Source organism: Schistocerca serialis, chromosome 6 (assembly GCF_023864345.2).
Source record: "Schistocerca serialis cubense isolate TAMUIC-IGC-003099 chromosome 6, iqSchSeri2.2, whole genome shotgun sequence".
NCBI lineage: Eukaryota > Metazoa > Arthropoda > Insecta > Orthoptera > Acrididae > Schistocerca > Schistocerca serialis.
Genome location: NC_064643.1, coordinates 390,141,831 through 390,159,712, shown reverse-complemented (window position 1 = coordinate 390,159,712; position 17,882 = coordinate 390,141,831). Strand labels below are relative to the sequence as shown.

The window sequence follows — 17,882 nt, the reverse complement described above, 5'->3', positions numbered from 1 at the left end:
ATATAAAAACAAAGATGAGGTGACTTACCGAACGAAAGTGCTGGCAGGTCGATAGACACACAAACAAACACAAACATACACACAAAATTCAAGCTTTCGAAACAAACTGTTGCCTCATCAGGAAAGAGGGAAGGAGAGGGGAAGACGAAAGGAAGTGGGTTTTAAGGGAGAGGGTAAGGAGTCATTCCAGTCCCGGGAGCGGAAAGACTTACCTTAGGGGGAAAAAAGGACAGGTATACACTCGCACACACGCACATATCCATCCACACATACAGACACAAGCAGACATATTTAAAATATTGTAATATTTTAGATGTGAGTGGGAAAAAGGAACCCTATCTACTCCGCATCACTGTGTGTGTGTGTGTGTGTGTGTGTGTGTGTGTGTGTGTGTTTTGGCGCGCGCGCGCAGGTCTGAAGTTAGCCGTGAGAAGACTGTAGACACAAGTTGAACAGCACCTACAAGTACTTCGATCCATGGAAGCCGCAGTGAAAGCACACGGAAGAACCATGGAACTTCTGTATTATTCTATGCTGTTTTGTAATTGGGACTATTGCTAGTGACAAAACAACAGTTGAGTGGGGAAAGACTTTTAAGTAACTCTTAACACAGACTTGATAGAGCCAAGACATGCTTATGATTTCTGTGGTTGTTAAACCAACTCTGTTGTAAATGTATCTTAATTGTGTCTAACATGAGACGACACGGGTGACTTACAAGAAGTCTAATATTTATGTGAGAAATGGTAATTTTGTTCTTTGTGGAAGTTGAAATATACTGAGAGTGGACTAAAAGTATTCTTCGAGAACCTACTTGTTTCACAAGTGAAGAGAGAGTCTTATATGTTCCTTTAACTAGCATCATTCTTCAGAGAAGTAGTTTTTAGGGACTGACCTACCCGGCTATCCAGGGAAGAAGATCAGCTGTGCATACCAAGTAAGTCGATTCGGGTAAAAGAAGTAGGAAGGTTGCAATCCAACTTCAAACATTCTTGTTGTAAAAAACGTTAGAATGATCTACTCCACCCCCCCCCCCCCCCTTCAGATCGAACCCGCGATATTTTATACATAATCATTATGTACATTAATATCACAAATAATAACAATTCACATTTTAACAGTATACATTTCTTTTCTTTCAATAACCACGAATAACCTTTTACTTACTATTTAGCTATTCTTTTCTCATTTTACTTTGATAATAAAACAGGAGCATTTCACTCAAGGTTTTAGTCAGCTCTTAATATATTGGAATCGTGAAGGCTATATTGTCCTTTTCTTTTTTTTCCTGCTATCTTTCCAATCGTAAACTCCAGGTGTCCATGACACATGAGTAATCTACTTTCTGTTCTCATCTTTTGCACTACCTTTCCTAAGTATGTACTCATTCATTATCTGTTGTAGTTTGGACGAACTCTGGGTAACATGAAAGTGTTCTTTTTGACTCTCATAAACTTACATAAAATTTAATAATGCTCGTTGTGCATAGAATTTATACTTTCCAGAATGATTCCTATAAAATCTGTGACTTCTGTCACAATATTGTCCCTTTCTGCTAGGATCAGTACCTTTACCTTGCCTGTGGGTTGACCATATGAGTGTACTTCCTCTTTCGATCCTGGTAGGTACACCCCTTTATAAAACATTCCTATTTTTTAGGCCACAAGTCGTCCTATCTCCATGTAGGTACGCCTGCCCTATATACTTAGCAGATGTTGGGTATGCCCCCCTTATCTTTTCTGAGTGGGCCTCATGGTTCATTACCTCAGTATACGTTCCTATGTATACTAAAGTTAAGCATTTTCTGATAAATGCTACAAATCTACACTACACTTCGCATATACTTCTTAATACTCCATTTAATCCCTAGAATCCTCCTCTACTTCCCAACTCCTATACTCTTAGTAGATACTATGTCTACATATAATTCAAGTCCTACTACGCTACAACTCATTAGAGTATTTATTAAACTGACATTCCTTAATGATAATCACAATTAATTCCTCTCACTTTACACATATTCTTTCCCCTACAATACCTGGCAGTACTCACATTGCGACAGGTTTCTAATCTGTAATTTTAATGTTTGTGTTTAAATGTAATTTTGTGTGTATGCACATGTCTGTTCGTGTAGTCTGATTCTTTGGCCTTCTTATCTGAAGATAAGATTTTAGTTATTGGAAACCACAGAAACTAGGAAGGACTTCTGAGATAGAAGTATGTGCATATGGAAAGAGGGAAAAAATAGATAGGTCCTCAAATGAGAAGTAAGAAAGGAAATAAATAGAAATGGTTGCTACGATCAACAAAGAGAAAGACAGGAAACCCTTCCCACCCCCCCTTCCACAGATTCCCTACATCGCAGGTACTTGAGAAGCCGGAGAAGGTTTGGTGTTAAATTATCTCCTACAGAACAGACATTCCAACCTCCACCCTTCAGGTCCCCGAAGGAAATCTTAGCAACCCTATGGAAACGGCAAATGATGAAGAATCAGGCACACTTGTTTACGAGGGTTGTCTGAAAGGTGTGGTGTGTGTTTGTGTTGATCATGATTTGTGTGTTCTCGTAAACCATGCTTTTATCCACAAAACCACTCCTTTCAAAACAAATACAAACCCTACAGTCTACATCTCATCTCATAAAAAGTATAAAATATTCTGTACAAAGTAGAAAATCTATATACTATATAATCACAGTTGTTTAATTAGTCACCAAATATTATATCTTCTGCTAACTTAATATTTCCTTCAGTTCACTAAGAAAAATATGCATCAAGAAGTATAAATTGGAACTTTGGCCCGATTATATTACATTCAGTATGAGAATAGTATTCTCATGAATTCAGAAATTATTTTGAAAGTTATGCACCAGGCGCGCTCGCACGCGCGCTCGCACACACCCACACACGCACCCACACACGCACCCACCCACCCCACACGCCCACACGCCCCCCCCCCCCCCACACACACACACACACACACACACACACACACACACACACACACACACACACACACACACACACACACACAGTGACGCGAAGTAGATAGGGTTCCTTTTTCCCACTCACATCTAAAATATTGTGTGTTCGAGATGGTGGAAGGCCGAGTGGTTCTATAATTTACACAGACATTCTCGAATCACCACAATTCCACCAAACAGCAGAAGAAACTTGACTGAATATTATTAGGTCCACTAATCAGAAAATTGAACCACAATAGTTATCCATCCAATAGACTTAATTCCGTTTGATTTTATACTTGTTTGTTTTAAGCAAAAACAAGAGTACACATTCTGTACAAATATGTTCAAGAAAGAATTTTAAGTATTCCATCCATGCTATCTGCTTTATAAATGCCTTGCAGTGATTCTTCCAGTAATTTATCTGTTAACATCATGTTTGAGCCACTATTTACGATTCTGGGATTAAATACTGTCTTTCTAGAATTTGAAGCAAATTAGTCTGCGTATTTTATTGTTACCGATTGTCTGTCATGGTCAGGTTAGTTACTGACCATTAATTTTACAGCTTCTCAAACAAACAGTTGTCAAGGGCTGTTGCAGAATTCCTTCAATTCTCAATGGAAATTTTACTGTGGCAAATAATTGTAAATCAGAAGTCAGGAACTCTAGGTGTTCTTGGACAGAACTTCGATGGAAAATCAACAGCAGTCTCCACGCAAAATGATTTTTCAGATAAGTTAGCAAAATGTTATTGAAACTTTCATCTGCTTTATGAAGATCATGACACTAATGTTGGGTTGGAAACTGTCAGAATTACAAGTTTGTGAGTTTGCTCATTAACTATCTTGGCACAGCATTCAAAGAGCTGTTCAACCCAACATTCATTAACATGAAGGGCTTAGACTTCACTTTTTGCATACATAGTCCCTTTTGCCACCCATACCCTTTCCTTCTGGTTATACTGCAGTATAATAGTGGCTTGCGTTCATGTAGATGAAATAGTTCAACTTCAGTGATTCATGTCATGTTCCGATATGCACAACACATCTGGTGGTGAGCCATCAGCCGTTTCGTTTTCTTGTATGGATGTTAGAATTTAATCTTTCTATAAATGGGGAGCTTCTGATATTTTAATGGAAGATTAAGTGTTCTTTAATACCTATAGCTTTGTCCAAGCTGCAGTATTTTATTTTGCTAGTACACAAAGGAAATACAGACATTGGCTTAAGCGGACATTGATTGAAGTCAATGGGCAAAGTTGAAAATTTGTGCCAGATCTGGATTCAAACCCTGGTCTCCTGCTTACTAAGCAGTTGCTCTGACCACTAAGCCATCTGGACATTGCAACTACACAGTCTATTGTAGCACACCTCCCATCACACCCAATTTGCCAACTTATCCATACATTACTCATATAGTGGTCCTCGCCCATTATCCTCATTATTCGCAGCATTTCACTGATTCGAGTAGGAGTTCAAGCCTGGTGTGCATACAAATATGAATATACATATGTCAGGTTTCTTTTCTTTGGGACACGTCTGAAAGAACTACTAATCTCAAAAAGGATTGAGGGGTTAAATACCACATAAAATCAAAAATTTTTGAAGCTCTGCTCAAAAATCACATTGTAATCAATGATTATTCAACTTTTTGGACATTATGAACAGTAAGTACTTAAGGATGAAAACAGGTTGAAGAACTCTATTTTTCATGTTACATTATCCATTTCCAAAGGCTACAAACAGATAAAGGCATATTATGTAGATACAGACTGAAGACAAGTTACTTTCTATTTTAGTTAGACACAATGACTTACTAGTTAAGTTTTTAATTTATTACTATTGCCTCAGTTCCTTTCTCTAACTATTTCACAAAACGGCAGACAAATAACAAGCTTGTATAAAATTTATAGTATTATTTTTCTGTAATTATTTTGTGTGAAAAAGCATTTTGTAGTTAGATATTTTTATCTGCTTTTTAACAAAAATTTGAAGAAGTTTCTAATTTTTTATGCCACAACCACAAATGCTCTTTCAGAAAATTCAAATGACCAATTTATGTAGTAGGCACAATATAAGATTTACCATGAACAATTAATTGACAACAGCTAAGGTTTTAGTATTTAATGAACCCACTGACCAATTTTAATTGACCAATATGTTCATAAATACTCGTTCTATAATGTTTTGATCTGTAAGTCGACTCCTTTCAGAAACAGTACGATTCAAAGATCATATCAATCCCTCAGCACAGAACTTCCTATCAACAACAAACATTTTTGGGCTACAAATGACAAGTCTGGCATACTCCCTCTGCTCGGATTCCAAAAAGGAAAGTATCATTGCTTCTGTGTAGTGAATGACAACAGGTACATTACTGTTTCAGCAATACTTTACTCATTCTCATATCAAGTGGTTTTTGCTCATTTCTAATTGTTGGGATCATTACTACAATAGCTCTGATCGCTCTTGCCATTTCCTATAGCACCCCAATATTTCAAAGAAATGGAAATGAAGAAACATTACTTGTTTTTGCACCACTGCTATTACAAATTGATAACTATATTAGTTCTTTTCAACTGCATGCTCCTCAGCATACTGTGTAGATCTTGTCACACTCGAGTAGTGTCATAAGTGTGGACGAAGTGTTACATGTAACATCTTAATTCAGAGCTAAAAAGTGGCTCACAAATGAGGAATCTTGTATATGACTGAAGCATCATTCCAGACTAAGTTGTGTCGTACATGTCATGGTTAGAATCCAAATGAAGAGGCTACTTGCAGGAGCAGTAGTTACCACAAGTAACCACTCGAAATGAAGTACTATCCACCTTATCATGATTGATTATACCACGGCTGCAGTTAAAATAGTTACTAGTAAAAAATATATGTACACTGATCAGCCACAACATTATGAGTACCGACCTACTATTGATATAAACTCGTCCAGGCGATAGCAGTGTGACTGCTAGTCAGATACACGTACAATGCATGTAGTATCAGTGAGTGTACTATGTAGAATGGGGAAGGCGCGCAATCTGAGTTTGAGTGAGGGCAGATTGTGATTGTCCAGAGGCTTGGCGCGAGGATTTCGGGAATTAAACAACTTCTTGGGTGTTTGAGGAATGCTGTGGTGTCTTCAACAAGTGGTGAAACCACAACCAGACGTGGTGAGGTTGTGAGCTGTTGCAGAACTAACATCAGACTTCAATGCTGGGCACAGTATACATATGTCTGAACACACAACGCACTGAACACTCCTAACAACAGGCCTCCACAGCCAACGACCTATGCATGTGCCAATGTTAACATCATGACATCAGCAACTACAACTGAAACAGGCACGTTACCATTAGCAATGGATGTTGGTGCAGTGTCGGAGCACTGCATGATCGGATGAACCCTGATACCTTCATCATGCCAATGAGAGGGGGCAAATCTGTCATCTTCCAGGGGTACAGCTCCTTGACAACTTTACTATGGCATGGAGACAAGCTGGTGATGACTCCATTATACTCTGGGAACATTCATGTGGGCATCCATTGGTCCAGTAGAGCTCGTGCAAAATGGCGACTGAGTATTGTACACTGGTTGCAGACCACATACATCCCTTCATGACAATCGTGTTTCCTAACAGCAGTGGAATTTTTCAACAAGATAATGTGCCATATCACAAGGCCAGGAAAGTGATGGAGTGGTTCGAGGAACACAGTAACAAGTTCCAATTGATGTGCTGCCAACCTCCCCCCCCCCACCCCCACCCCCCACCCCAACTCACCAGATCTGAATCCGATTGAACACATCTGGGATGTGACTGAACATGGAGTCTATGTTCACCACCCCCCTCCCCGGAATTTATGAGAATTAGGTGATGTGTGTGCAGATGTGGTGCCAACTCCCTACAGCAATCTACCAAGGCCTCATTGTTTCCATGCCACAGCACATTGCCACTGTTATCAATGCCAAAGGTGGACATACCGGCTATTAGGTGGGTGGTGGTTATGTTCTGACTGACCAATGTATGTGGTGTCTTTTCTTGGGACATGTCCATAAGAACAGATGCCATTTTTGATCAAGCAGCTATTATGAATATGACACAAAGGAAATACAGACAATGCCTGTGAGTTGGTATTAATTGAAATCAATGGGGAAAGTGCAAAATTATTTATTCTAGGTATCTTTACACATATAATGCAAAAGTTTAGAGTCATATAATCCTTCCGTCTTTGTTATGTTGCTATTTTTATTATCAGCAAATAGAAATAAAAATGAAAATGGGTTATTTCAGAAACCAGCTATCTTGAGCAGTTGCAAATGAATACAACTGATATATCCAGAAACCAGCTGTTTCAGAAACAGCCATCCCTAATAGCTGCAGTCATCCTCAGTTTTTTAATTATGGTTTCGAGGCAAACTCTGCTATTTCCAAGATCCTTCCCCAAATAGCCTAACTCACAGGTGCCATCACTGAACATGCCACTTGGCTTGAAATTTACTAGTTACTTGGTAATTATCACTCAAAGATTTATTTACCAGTTCTGATATTCCCCGCACACGAATACTAACCAGCAAAGAGGCCTTATTGGTCTTCTCTGAACTTTCCTTTCTGGCTGTATCCTACATCTTACACCCTGTCATGTCACAATGGGTCAGAACTTGTTTATTGGCCTTTATGCTTTTGTCCAGTCTTTAAAAAATTTCCAGTTTTTGAAAGCACTGAATGAAATAAAATTTATGGCAACCACTCACCTACAGCTGATCTATGTATGGTGGATAACAACACTCAACACTCTTTAATGATTGTTTTCAAAGATTACATATATATCATTTTGGCTTTCATATGACATTATTCAAGGCCAACAGGTTATATCCTTTTCTTCAGCATACCCCAGTTTCCATACACATTTAGCAATTGCAAAGCATTACTGGTGTAAATGCACTTTCCATAAATAAGAACAATATTTTTGAATAACTTGTGATGAAGGAAGCTATTCCTTTAATTCATGTGAGATTTCTACTACCTTTTTCGTAACTGGATCCACACCCAGCACACAGTACGAGAAGGAAGTAAGTTAACACGATGTTCCTGCAATGAGGAAGCAACTTCACAAATTAGCTACAATATTCCATTTATATAAATAACAGATGTACTTCCTTTCCCAACAGACATTTCCCTTATTATAATACGAAATAAGATTGTTAACTAATGAAATTCTAAACTAATGAAATTCTACATCAATACTGTTAAAAGATATCTATTTTGATGACCTACACTATGATGTCCAGGGAAACCCTCCATCCTCTTTAACAGTTAAAGCTTTCTGATAGTCCGTGAAGCCTTCTTAGCACATGGGATTTTAGAGCACAACAAAATAATTATTTTCTTCCCTACTTCACGTAATGGAACTCACTTATAAAATTAATGAACAAAAAATGATTTGAGGACATGGTTGTCTAATAAACAAATAAATGACGCAATCCAGTTGCGAAGGGCATACCACAGTATTGCTGAAACACCTAAACAAGCTTGTATTTGCAATACAAATTTCAGATTTACGATGGTGGCTAGTATAAAAATTCGATGTGTGGCTCTGCAAAATAATGCCAATTACACTGTTAAAAAGAAAAACTGTGACAGTTGTAAGGACAAAATAACAAAGCTCAAAAAGCTTGTGTGAAGTTTACAATTTATTATCAGTTTGTTGAAAACTGATGTCAAGAAATTTAAAGAAGAAACAAGAGTACTGAACATGGCAAAATCACGGCATGGAAGTTCGACTTCGTCGCAGAACTGGACAGAAGTAAAGTTCCAAAGATGTGAACAAATAATATGGGGTAAAGGAAACTGTGAAAGGAACATCAATATAGTGCACGAAAATCACTTTCAAACTCTTTCTACGATGGAATGTGATAGTGTTGTTAACAGTTCGACTGTACCATTAGGAAAACAAAACCACTTTGTGAATGAAGTAGAACACGGAACATTTCAGCCGCGGTTAAGTGAAAGATCATATGCAAAGGTGCTTTCAAAAAATTTGCCACCAATAAGCTGTTCACCTGAAACATTATTGACTTATGTTAGCAAAAAAGACAAAATAAATAATCCCAAACAAGACATTGTGCACAGTAAAGGTAGGCAGAAAATCAGTATGCTGCGCGAACAGTAAGTACACGTAAAACTGAACTGTATGCAGATAGCTAAGGGTGAAATATAGCCATCAAATTTCGGCAGACAAGCAGTCAGAACTGTTATTGTATGATAATGCCAGCGGTGAAATTTAGCGCTGCCATGTCAATGAGTCAGGAAAAAATTTCCTCATTGAGCAAAAAGGACTTTTCTGTCTTCCGGGCGGGATCAAACGATGTAGCAAGGAATGAAAACGTGGATCTCTTACTTTCGTTAAAAAGAAAATTGTATGAGCTGAGAGGAAAAAACGTTACTGTGTCACATCGTTACGATTTGAGAATATGGTCCTGTATGAACAAAGAAATTGAAAGTGCAGATACAGAGATGGAAAATATTTGCAGGTGGCTTGAAAATGTACCATTTGTGAACAAAATCAATTTGGGGAAAAGTTTCCACACGACACACATTTTTCATCTAAATGAACTTGGAGAAAATGTTATAGTAACAAAAACTTTAGATGTAGTGAACAAAATTTCAAATTTGCAATGTGATGATACAGGAGTCATACCTCTCATGGACAAGACGTGTGTGTTACCTGGAGACTTAAATGGGAAGTATGCTGTCAACGAAGCTACAACCCTCCAAGACAAATTGAGATTTTGTTAATGCAAGTGAACACCCCAAATGAATGCAGCTCACAGAACAGCACAGTAGTTGTTGAAGAGCAAACACCAGAAATAAGTGAAACAGCACCACCACCACCACCACCACCACCACCATCAGCAGCAGCAGCAGCAGCAGCAAATTAAATAACGTGAAAAATCAGCCTGACAACTCACAGATAAGTCACAACAACATTTTATTTCTAAACTCACAGGTAAAATACAAAAATATGAACTTGGTTCTTTTTCATTAAAATGTGACATCACCAACTAGTAAAATAAGTGAAATCCAAATCCTCTTAGAAAATGAATTAAAAATTACCTCGTTACTGTATTTCACAGAATATTGGCTAGATGAGGACAAGCTACATATTGTGCCCCTATCTAACTTTTTGCTAGGTGGTTATTTGTGTAAAAAAATTCTTAAACATGACTGCAGCCGTATATTCATAAGAAATAATATAAACTTTGCAAATATAATATTTCCTGTTGAAATAATGAAGGCAAATGATGTAGAGCTAGCAGGAGTTAAGATAGTGGGCACAAAGAGTTCCAGCTGGTGACACATATTTCCTATATTCACTACACAGGTTAACGCAAAGAAACAGAAGAATTATTCTATGTGGTTAATACTGACTTTGCAAAGGATACCAAAGAAAATAATGAATTACTGAATCTCTTCCAAACTTTTAACATGAAATCAAACTCTCATCACACAGGCTTCATCTACCACCTTCGATCACACGGCTCAAAAACTCACTCTGAGTACAGAAACTGAGCTGCAATTTACACACTGCCTAACAGCCACCAGTAGAAACTACAGTTATGAAAACTAAAGCACTTTCTTCATTACTTGAGCAAAGAAAACTGGAAAGGGATTTATAATTGCAAACACACAGATGGAAAATATAATCACTTCATCAGTAATTTGTCCTATTTTGAACTGTTTTCCTCCAACACAGAGGAAAATACACACACGGAAAACAAAAAATAACTGGATCAATTCTGGTATCCTCAAACAAAAAAAGATTACTACACAGATTGTCCAAATAGCTCACATCACCAGAATGTAATATACTTATTAAAAAACCTATAAAAAGGTCTTCAAAATGTTGTCGAACAAGCAAAAATATTAGCAAAAGACACATACATAAAAAAATTCACCAATAAGATGAAAGCCATATGGAATATTGCAAGCAAGGAAACTGCAGCAGAACAGATTTCCATAATATTAAATAGCTAATGGAGAAGTCAGCTGTGATAACCAAACTCACAAAAATTGCAGATCACAATTTACAGTTTACTCCCACATATCAATCCAAATGTACTATAAATAATAAATCTATTTTTCGATATGCCACCAATTAAAAGGAAATACTTGCTATAATCAAAGAACTGAAGCCCAAATTCTCTGTTGGTACTGACAATATACCTGACTACATCTTTAAGAAATATGCTCCTCTCATAGCCAGGCCACTTGTTGACTTCTGTACCTGTTCACTATCAGAAAGGGTGTTCCCAGAAATACTGAAGGCAGCAAAAGTAAAACCACCATTCAAGAAAGAAATAAAAATAGAAGTATCAAACTACAGACCTATTTTCACTACTATCTAGTTTTTCCAAAATAATTGAAAAACTATTATAAAAGACTAACCAATTTCATAGGGCACAATAATAAGTTCTCAAATACACAAACACGGTTTACCAAAATCTAAATCTACTGAGACTTATTCATTGGCAACTCCATAGAGTGCTGTGTGCACAACGACCATTGGATTAACAAAATTAGAAGGAAGGTCAGCGTTGGCCGTAATTTTGATTAACAGCAAAATTGATTTTCGATCACATAATGATCATCTTCAGTGCTTTAGTGTACAAATTAAAGCTCATAGGCACTGGTGTCTAGTTATTAGCAGTAAAAGAAGCTATGAAACAATCACAATAATTTCTGGGAGTACACTGTAAATTGTGATTTGCAATTTTTGTGAGTTCAGTTATCACAGCTGACTTCTCCATTAGCTATTTAATATTATGGAAATCTGTTCTGCTGTAGTTTCATAGCTCATGTTACTGCCAATAACTAGACACCAGTGCCTACGGGCTTTAATTTGTATGCTAAAGCACTGAAGATTATCATTATGTGATTGCAAATCGATTTTGCTGTTAATAAATCATCAAAATTATGGCCAACGCTGACCTTCCTCCTAATTTTCTACTGAGACTGCTATTTCTGAATTCCTAAATGAAACCTTATATGCAATAGACACAAAGAGGATAATTCAGCTATATTTCTAGACCTATCTTGCTTAAGAAACTTTAATTTGTAGTGATTAGGGGCCCAGCTTATGAATGGATAAAATCTTATCTCCAAAACAGAGAGCTAGTACTTGAGTTTGCTATCCAAGAAGGGAACAAGACAAAGTACTACTGCTCAGAAAAGCAGAGCATTAAGTACAGTGTAACACAAGGCTCCATTCTAGGACTAATTCTGTTTTTACTCTTTGTAAATAACTTTGAACCAACCAGTCCACGCCATAATTACATAAAATTTTCAGATGACACAAATGTGATAAAATGAAGGACCAGCGAAGAGTTACTGTATGAGATTAAAAAGTGGACCACCCACATTAGATTGGTTTTCTGCAAACAATTTAGTAATAAACACAGAAAAAACGCACTTGCACACAGTGCGAAATATATGTCCACTAACACCAGATAGAGTTGTTTACCAGAACCCTTCAAAATGTAAGCTCTACAAAATTTCTTGAAATATGGATCCAAGAAGATCTAAGATGGATCCAACATGCCAAATACATTACAATTTAACTGAATATCATTTGTTATACTATCAAAAGTCTTTCTGTTGCACATTGAAAGAGACACTAAAATATGTACCCAGGAAGAATTTTTCAGGAAATGCATCTGCCAGCGAAAGTTGTTTTATATGCCAAAAGAAAATTTTAAGAGCCATAGAAAACACACTGCCTCAAGAAGCTCATGCAAGCCCTTATTTAAGAAACTTCACTTCTTTCCACTACTGAGTCATTCCATGTCAAATCCACACACCCATTTTACCTCACCCTCTTTGCTGAAAGTTGGTATACTTATAGTGGGCACTGAGACTAAGAAAAATACCAAATTTCAATTTTTTATCTCAAACCATTCCTGAAATATGACTATGTAAACTTTTCAAAAACCAGCCAAAAATGTGTGAACGGACTTTTTTTTAAATTGTCCTAGGAGCTGCCCTAATTGAGCTAGAGAACTGGGAGAGGTGTCATTTTGGAGCATTTTGCATGCTCTTTCCAGGGATATACAACAAAACATAGCTTCTAATTAATCTTTTTCAAAATACTAATTTATATTTTTATTTAATTTTAATTTTTTACAAAAAGTACATAATTGAAAATTTTCAAAATATTTCCATAACTACTTCATACTATTGTAAAATAAGGCAAAATATAAATCTGGGATGATGACGGGTTCATTGTTAAAAAAATTATTCTGGACTCTTTGTTTTTCACTAACGGCCCTAGTTTGACCAAATTGACCTTTAACAAACAGGAATTTCTTTAAAATATACTGAAAGGTAAGTAAAAAAAGTATTAGAAATATCAAAACATCACCTTATTAAGCCAAAACTAATCAGCATATTTTATAATTAAGTTGGTTGCTTATTTTAATTTCATATAACTTCACTAACAGTATATTAACCGATGTAACAAAAACAAGAAATTGAGCATTTAACTACAAACTGAAATAAAGTATGAATAAGCACAAGTATTTGCATAATAGTTCTGGTCCATGATGTTTGAAATGGAACTATTAAACAAATTAAATACGTAATGCTTGTTTTTGAGTAACAGGTATCTGTACAAAGTTCAATTTAACACAATAGGTACTAACAATAATTTTGAAACAACTTTCTATAAAATATATATCAATACTAACCTAAGACAAAAATTACGTTTTGAGTTGAAAGCAGTTTACCAATAAATTGTCTTGGAACTTCCACATATTACATTTTAACAAAGCTGACTGGGTTTGGTTTACATCACTTTCATTAAGAATGTACGTTCTCCCTGTCAGAGTAAATGTATTCACTTTTGTGAGAACATTTACAACTGACACCCACAGGACATATGCATGTGCAGGATAAGAGAATGACTTAGCTGGTCCACATGGATGAAGAAAAGTTATTTTCACTTCATCAACTTCTTCGTTTTTTTCTAAAATGTACCCAAGCCACCAGTTTCTGCCATATTCAGTGGCGACATAGCCTGATAGATCTTGTAACTTCAGTTTGTCTGGTGATGTAGTTACATCCCTCTCCCAACTCTGCATATCACCTGAGAAGTATTTGACTATTAATTTTGATGTAGTGTGGGGAATGAAAGCGTGAAATTGCTGTGTTCCTTTGATTGCCAATGCCTCTTCAAGTCAGCTTTTTAAGAATATTTCTGAAGCAGCGTAGTCTTCTTGAGTGGAATATGCAAAATCAACATTTGTGATATTATCTACTGCCCACTCAAATAGATCTCATGCGGTTTGGATCTGATTTTGGTATGGCCTTTGCAAACTTGCACGAGCTGCCAGTCTCTTTACTGAACCCCCTACTCCATCACAAGGCCCTTTCCCATGTGCTGGGGCTGAAAAGTGCCACTCAGCTTTAATGTTGAAGTCTTCCTCATGAAGGCAAAGGTTCAGGAAGTTTTTCTTATTTTTATACTGAGCGGCAGAACCGTCAGAATAATAGTAGGCCTATACCTTTTTTGGAATCTTTTGAAATTTATTTCTTAGATATGAAATTAGCTTCTTTTGAAAGGTGTAAATCGCAGTTGTATTGTGCTCCAGGCAATCAGAAACAATGACAAAGCTCATATGCTCAATTTTGTCTTCCTGTTTGTAATATATAATAAAATGATGAATGGTAATCTGTTGTCTTGTCCAGTGGAAACTCTGAGCTTCATCCTGTAGAACTATACTATAATTTTTTGAAAAATCACATATGACAACAAATTCAGATTCCATAAGGTTTTCTCTTGTGGAGTTAAGGGATGTTCGTTGTTGCTTGGCAATGAAGTCATGCCGAATCAAAGTCGACATCTTACTACAAAATAAATCTATGAATTCTTCATAAGTTTTCTGAACAATTTCCAGATTACATCGGTCAACTGACATCCACTGTCGGAACTGAACTTGTTCAATTAAGTTTTCATGAAAAGAGTCTTTTAAAATTTTACATATGACAGTTTCTCCTGGGCAGTATTCACAGTTTCCCATGTTGCAATCAACTGATGATGCATTGCAAAGCATTTTTGCAATGCACTGCTTATAATTGTTTAAGCTGCTGTTTGTTACTGTATTTAGTTTGGCATTTTCTATCATTAATTTTATGTTTTGGTGAGTTGTGCACATGCAGACAGTGTGTGTGTGTGTGTGTGTGTGCGCGCCACTCCTGCCAGCTAATACGCAATGTTTTGGTCTCAACTCAGCAAATTTAGAGAAACCTATTTTTATGTTAGGAAACTTGTCTTTAAAATGCTTGTAAGCTTCGCTAAGGTTACACAAAATAAGTCTTTTGAGATTTTTGTTTTATTTCCACTTGTTTCCGTAATTGTCACACGATCTTTAATACCTGGCATTGCTCTGCTAATTTCATCATTTTCATAAAATGAATGTACAGTTTTGACAGTTTCTGTTGGTAAACACTTCCCCAGTTTTGGGTTTGGACCTTCCATGAACCTTTCTCTTTCAAATTTTTTTTGGACTACCGAACAATGTAATTAGGAGCATTAAATTCCCTCATTATTTTCCGGACACTCCACTTTTCAGGTAAACTTGTAAGAATCATTAGTTTTTTTGCTCTACTTATAGAATTTTTAAAGTTTCTTTTAAGATTTTCAAGAACGGATTCATCAGTATCAGTATCTGACGAAGTTTCAGGAGCAACAAAAAGTTTACATGTCACTGATGAGATTTTCTTCACTTTTGATTTGGCGTAATGCCTAGATGTTAGTTTTCTCTTGTCAATTGAGGACTCACCTAGTTCTTGAAGTGTTCTGTTACATGTTTTAACAGCTACTGAAGTTGGAGTGAAGTCAGGCGCAACAATGAAATCTACAAGAAGGTGGAGAAAATCTCAGAGATCAGGTCTTATCATTTCTAGGGCAACTACACAAGAAGGAAAAAAACCAGACTAATCAAAAGGATATAGAAAATCTCAGAGATCAGGTCTTATCATTTCTAGGGCAACTACACAAGAAGGAAAAAAACCAGACTAATCAAAAGGATATTAGACTACCTGTGGAAAAAGAAGACCATGACAAAAGATCTGGAAAGGTTCAACATTCAGGAAGTTCATATGCTAAATAGGGACACATTTTGGACCATGATTCAAAATTTGGAAGGATTTCAAGTTGAAATAACTAAGAAAAGACTGAGTCTGGACAGATGAACAGAACCAACAGCACAGCGTCCATATCAAGGAGTGCTGGAGAAACAGGAAACATCAGACAAAGAAGAAATGAAATTGCTGCATGATCCTGAATGGTCAATTGGCAAATACAAAAATTAAAAGCTCTGCATACTTTCATCCTATTATGACATATGGGATCATACTCTGGGGTAACTTGTCAAACCGAACAAAAGTTTTTAGAGTGCAAAAGCGCCTAGTAAAACCCATTTGAGGTGTACCTAAATTCTAAAACATCATGTAGACACCTGTTCAATGAACTGGATATTCTAAGCACTGCTTATTCCTTAATGTAGCCTGTTGCACTTAATGTTTGTCTATTTTCAACCAATAGCTCAATACATAGTATCAATAAAAGGAATATGAAAAATAGCTACATAAAGAGCTAAAAATCAACTCAATCAAAAAGAGTTCCAATGTTCAGGAATGCACATTTCCAATAAATTGCCACCAACCATTAAAAACCTGGGTTTCAGTTAAAGCACAGTTAAAACAAAATTTGGAAAACCTTTTCGACAGCCAACCCTTTTTACTCTACTGATGAATACATTAAAAGGGTCTATTAAGTAAAATGTTTGTTACATTTCAATTTTGGTCACAACAGCCAAGATTTGGTATTTTGCGTATGATAAGGTCATATTTAAAAAAAGGCATAACTGTGTGTCAGTCTGACAGTGCATTATACAAATGCATAGTGTCGTGGCGATATATCTGATGAAATTTTCTCTGACTTGCAGTGTATTAATTCTGTAAATATTACCGGTTCCAGTAATGTTTCCACGTATACTGACAACCTCTCGACAAATGATTGGGGATGTGCGTATTGTACTCACTTGTTCTAAGTTTTGAAGTTTCATTTTTGGGTCTATGGAACGAGAACTGTCTAATATATTTGACAGTACGATCAATGTGCTGATAACACAAATGTAAGCAATTACTCGTATTTGTCATCAGTGTTAATTACAGAACACGAAAAATACAATACCCAACATCTCATTCATTTTAATGTAACAATATCAGCAAACAGCAAAAATCATAAGTTGACAACAGAACAGTTCGTAACTTACTTTTCAGGTATCTGAATTTCTAATTTAAAAACTCCCGCCTCATAAGCTGTTCCTTCCAAACCAACAATGCCTGCGGAAAAACCCTCAGTATTAAGGCACAAACAATACGCTTTGCAAAGATAAAATAAAAATAAACGAAACTTTATTTACTTGCGTCGAGCACATTAAAGTTATCATCCTTAAGTGTACATGAAATTCCGGATGGTGGACTCTTCACCATCAATTCAAGCTCTCGTTTTAATCTCGAAGCTTTTTGCATATTACCAAAATTGCGTATTAACACTATCACATCAGACACAACAGTAATTTCTAACTCCCGCTCCTATCTGTCACTCCTACCAAAGTCTATGTCATCGTTGTTATCAAAGAATTAACAACGATTTGCTGGCAAGATACTCGCGCTATGTTCCCAAACGCAACGAAAATTTGCTCATGCATGCGCACCACCGTACTGGCATAGCCTACTCTTCCCAAACCGGAGCCATTCATAGGACAAAACCGCTTAGTTATTAAACAAACGGCCGGATTTGCATAAAGGACGTCTCATTCATCATCAAAAACAAAGCTGATTTATTTTCCAACACATG

At 36.5% G+C, this 17,882-nt stretch overlaps 1 protein-coding gene across 1 annotated transcript in view; it reads right to left on the bottom strand.

Moving 5' to 3' along the window:
* The window catches only part of LOC126483625 (ubiquitin-conjugating enzyme E2 T-like), a 55,382-nt gene extending 37,713 nt beyond the window's left edge, over window positions 1-17,669 (bottom strand). The window contains exons 1-2 of the mRNA XM_050106668.1: window positions 17,446-17,669; window positions 17,296-17,365 (exon numbers count right to left, since the gene is read on the bottom strand). Coding sequence (XP_049962625.1) covers window positions 17,296-17,365; window positions 17,446-17,554 — 179 coding nt within the window. The 5' untranslated portion in view covers window positions 17,555-17,669. The remainder of the gene's footprint in view (window positions 1-17,295; window positions 17,366-17,445) is intronic.
* Between the last annotated feature and the right edge of the window lie 213 nt (window positions 17,670-17,882).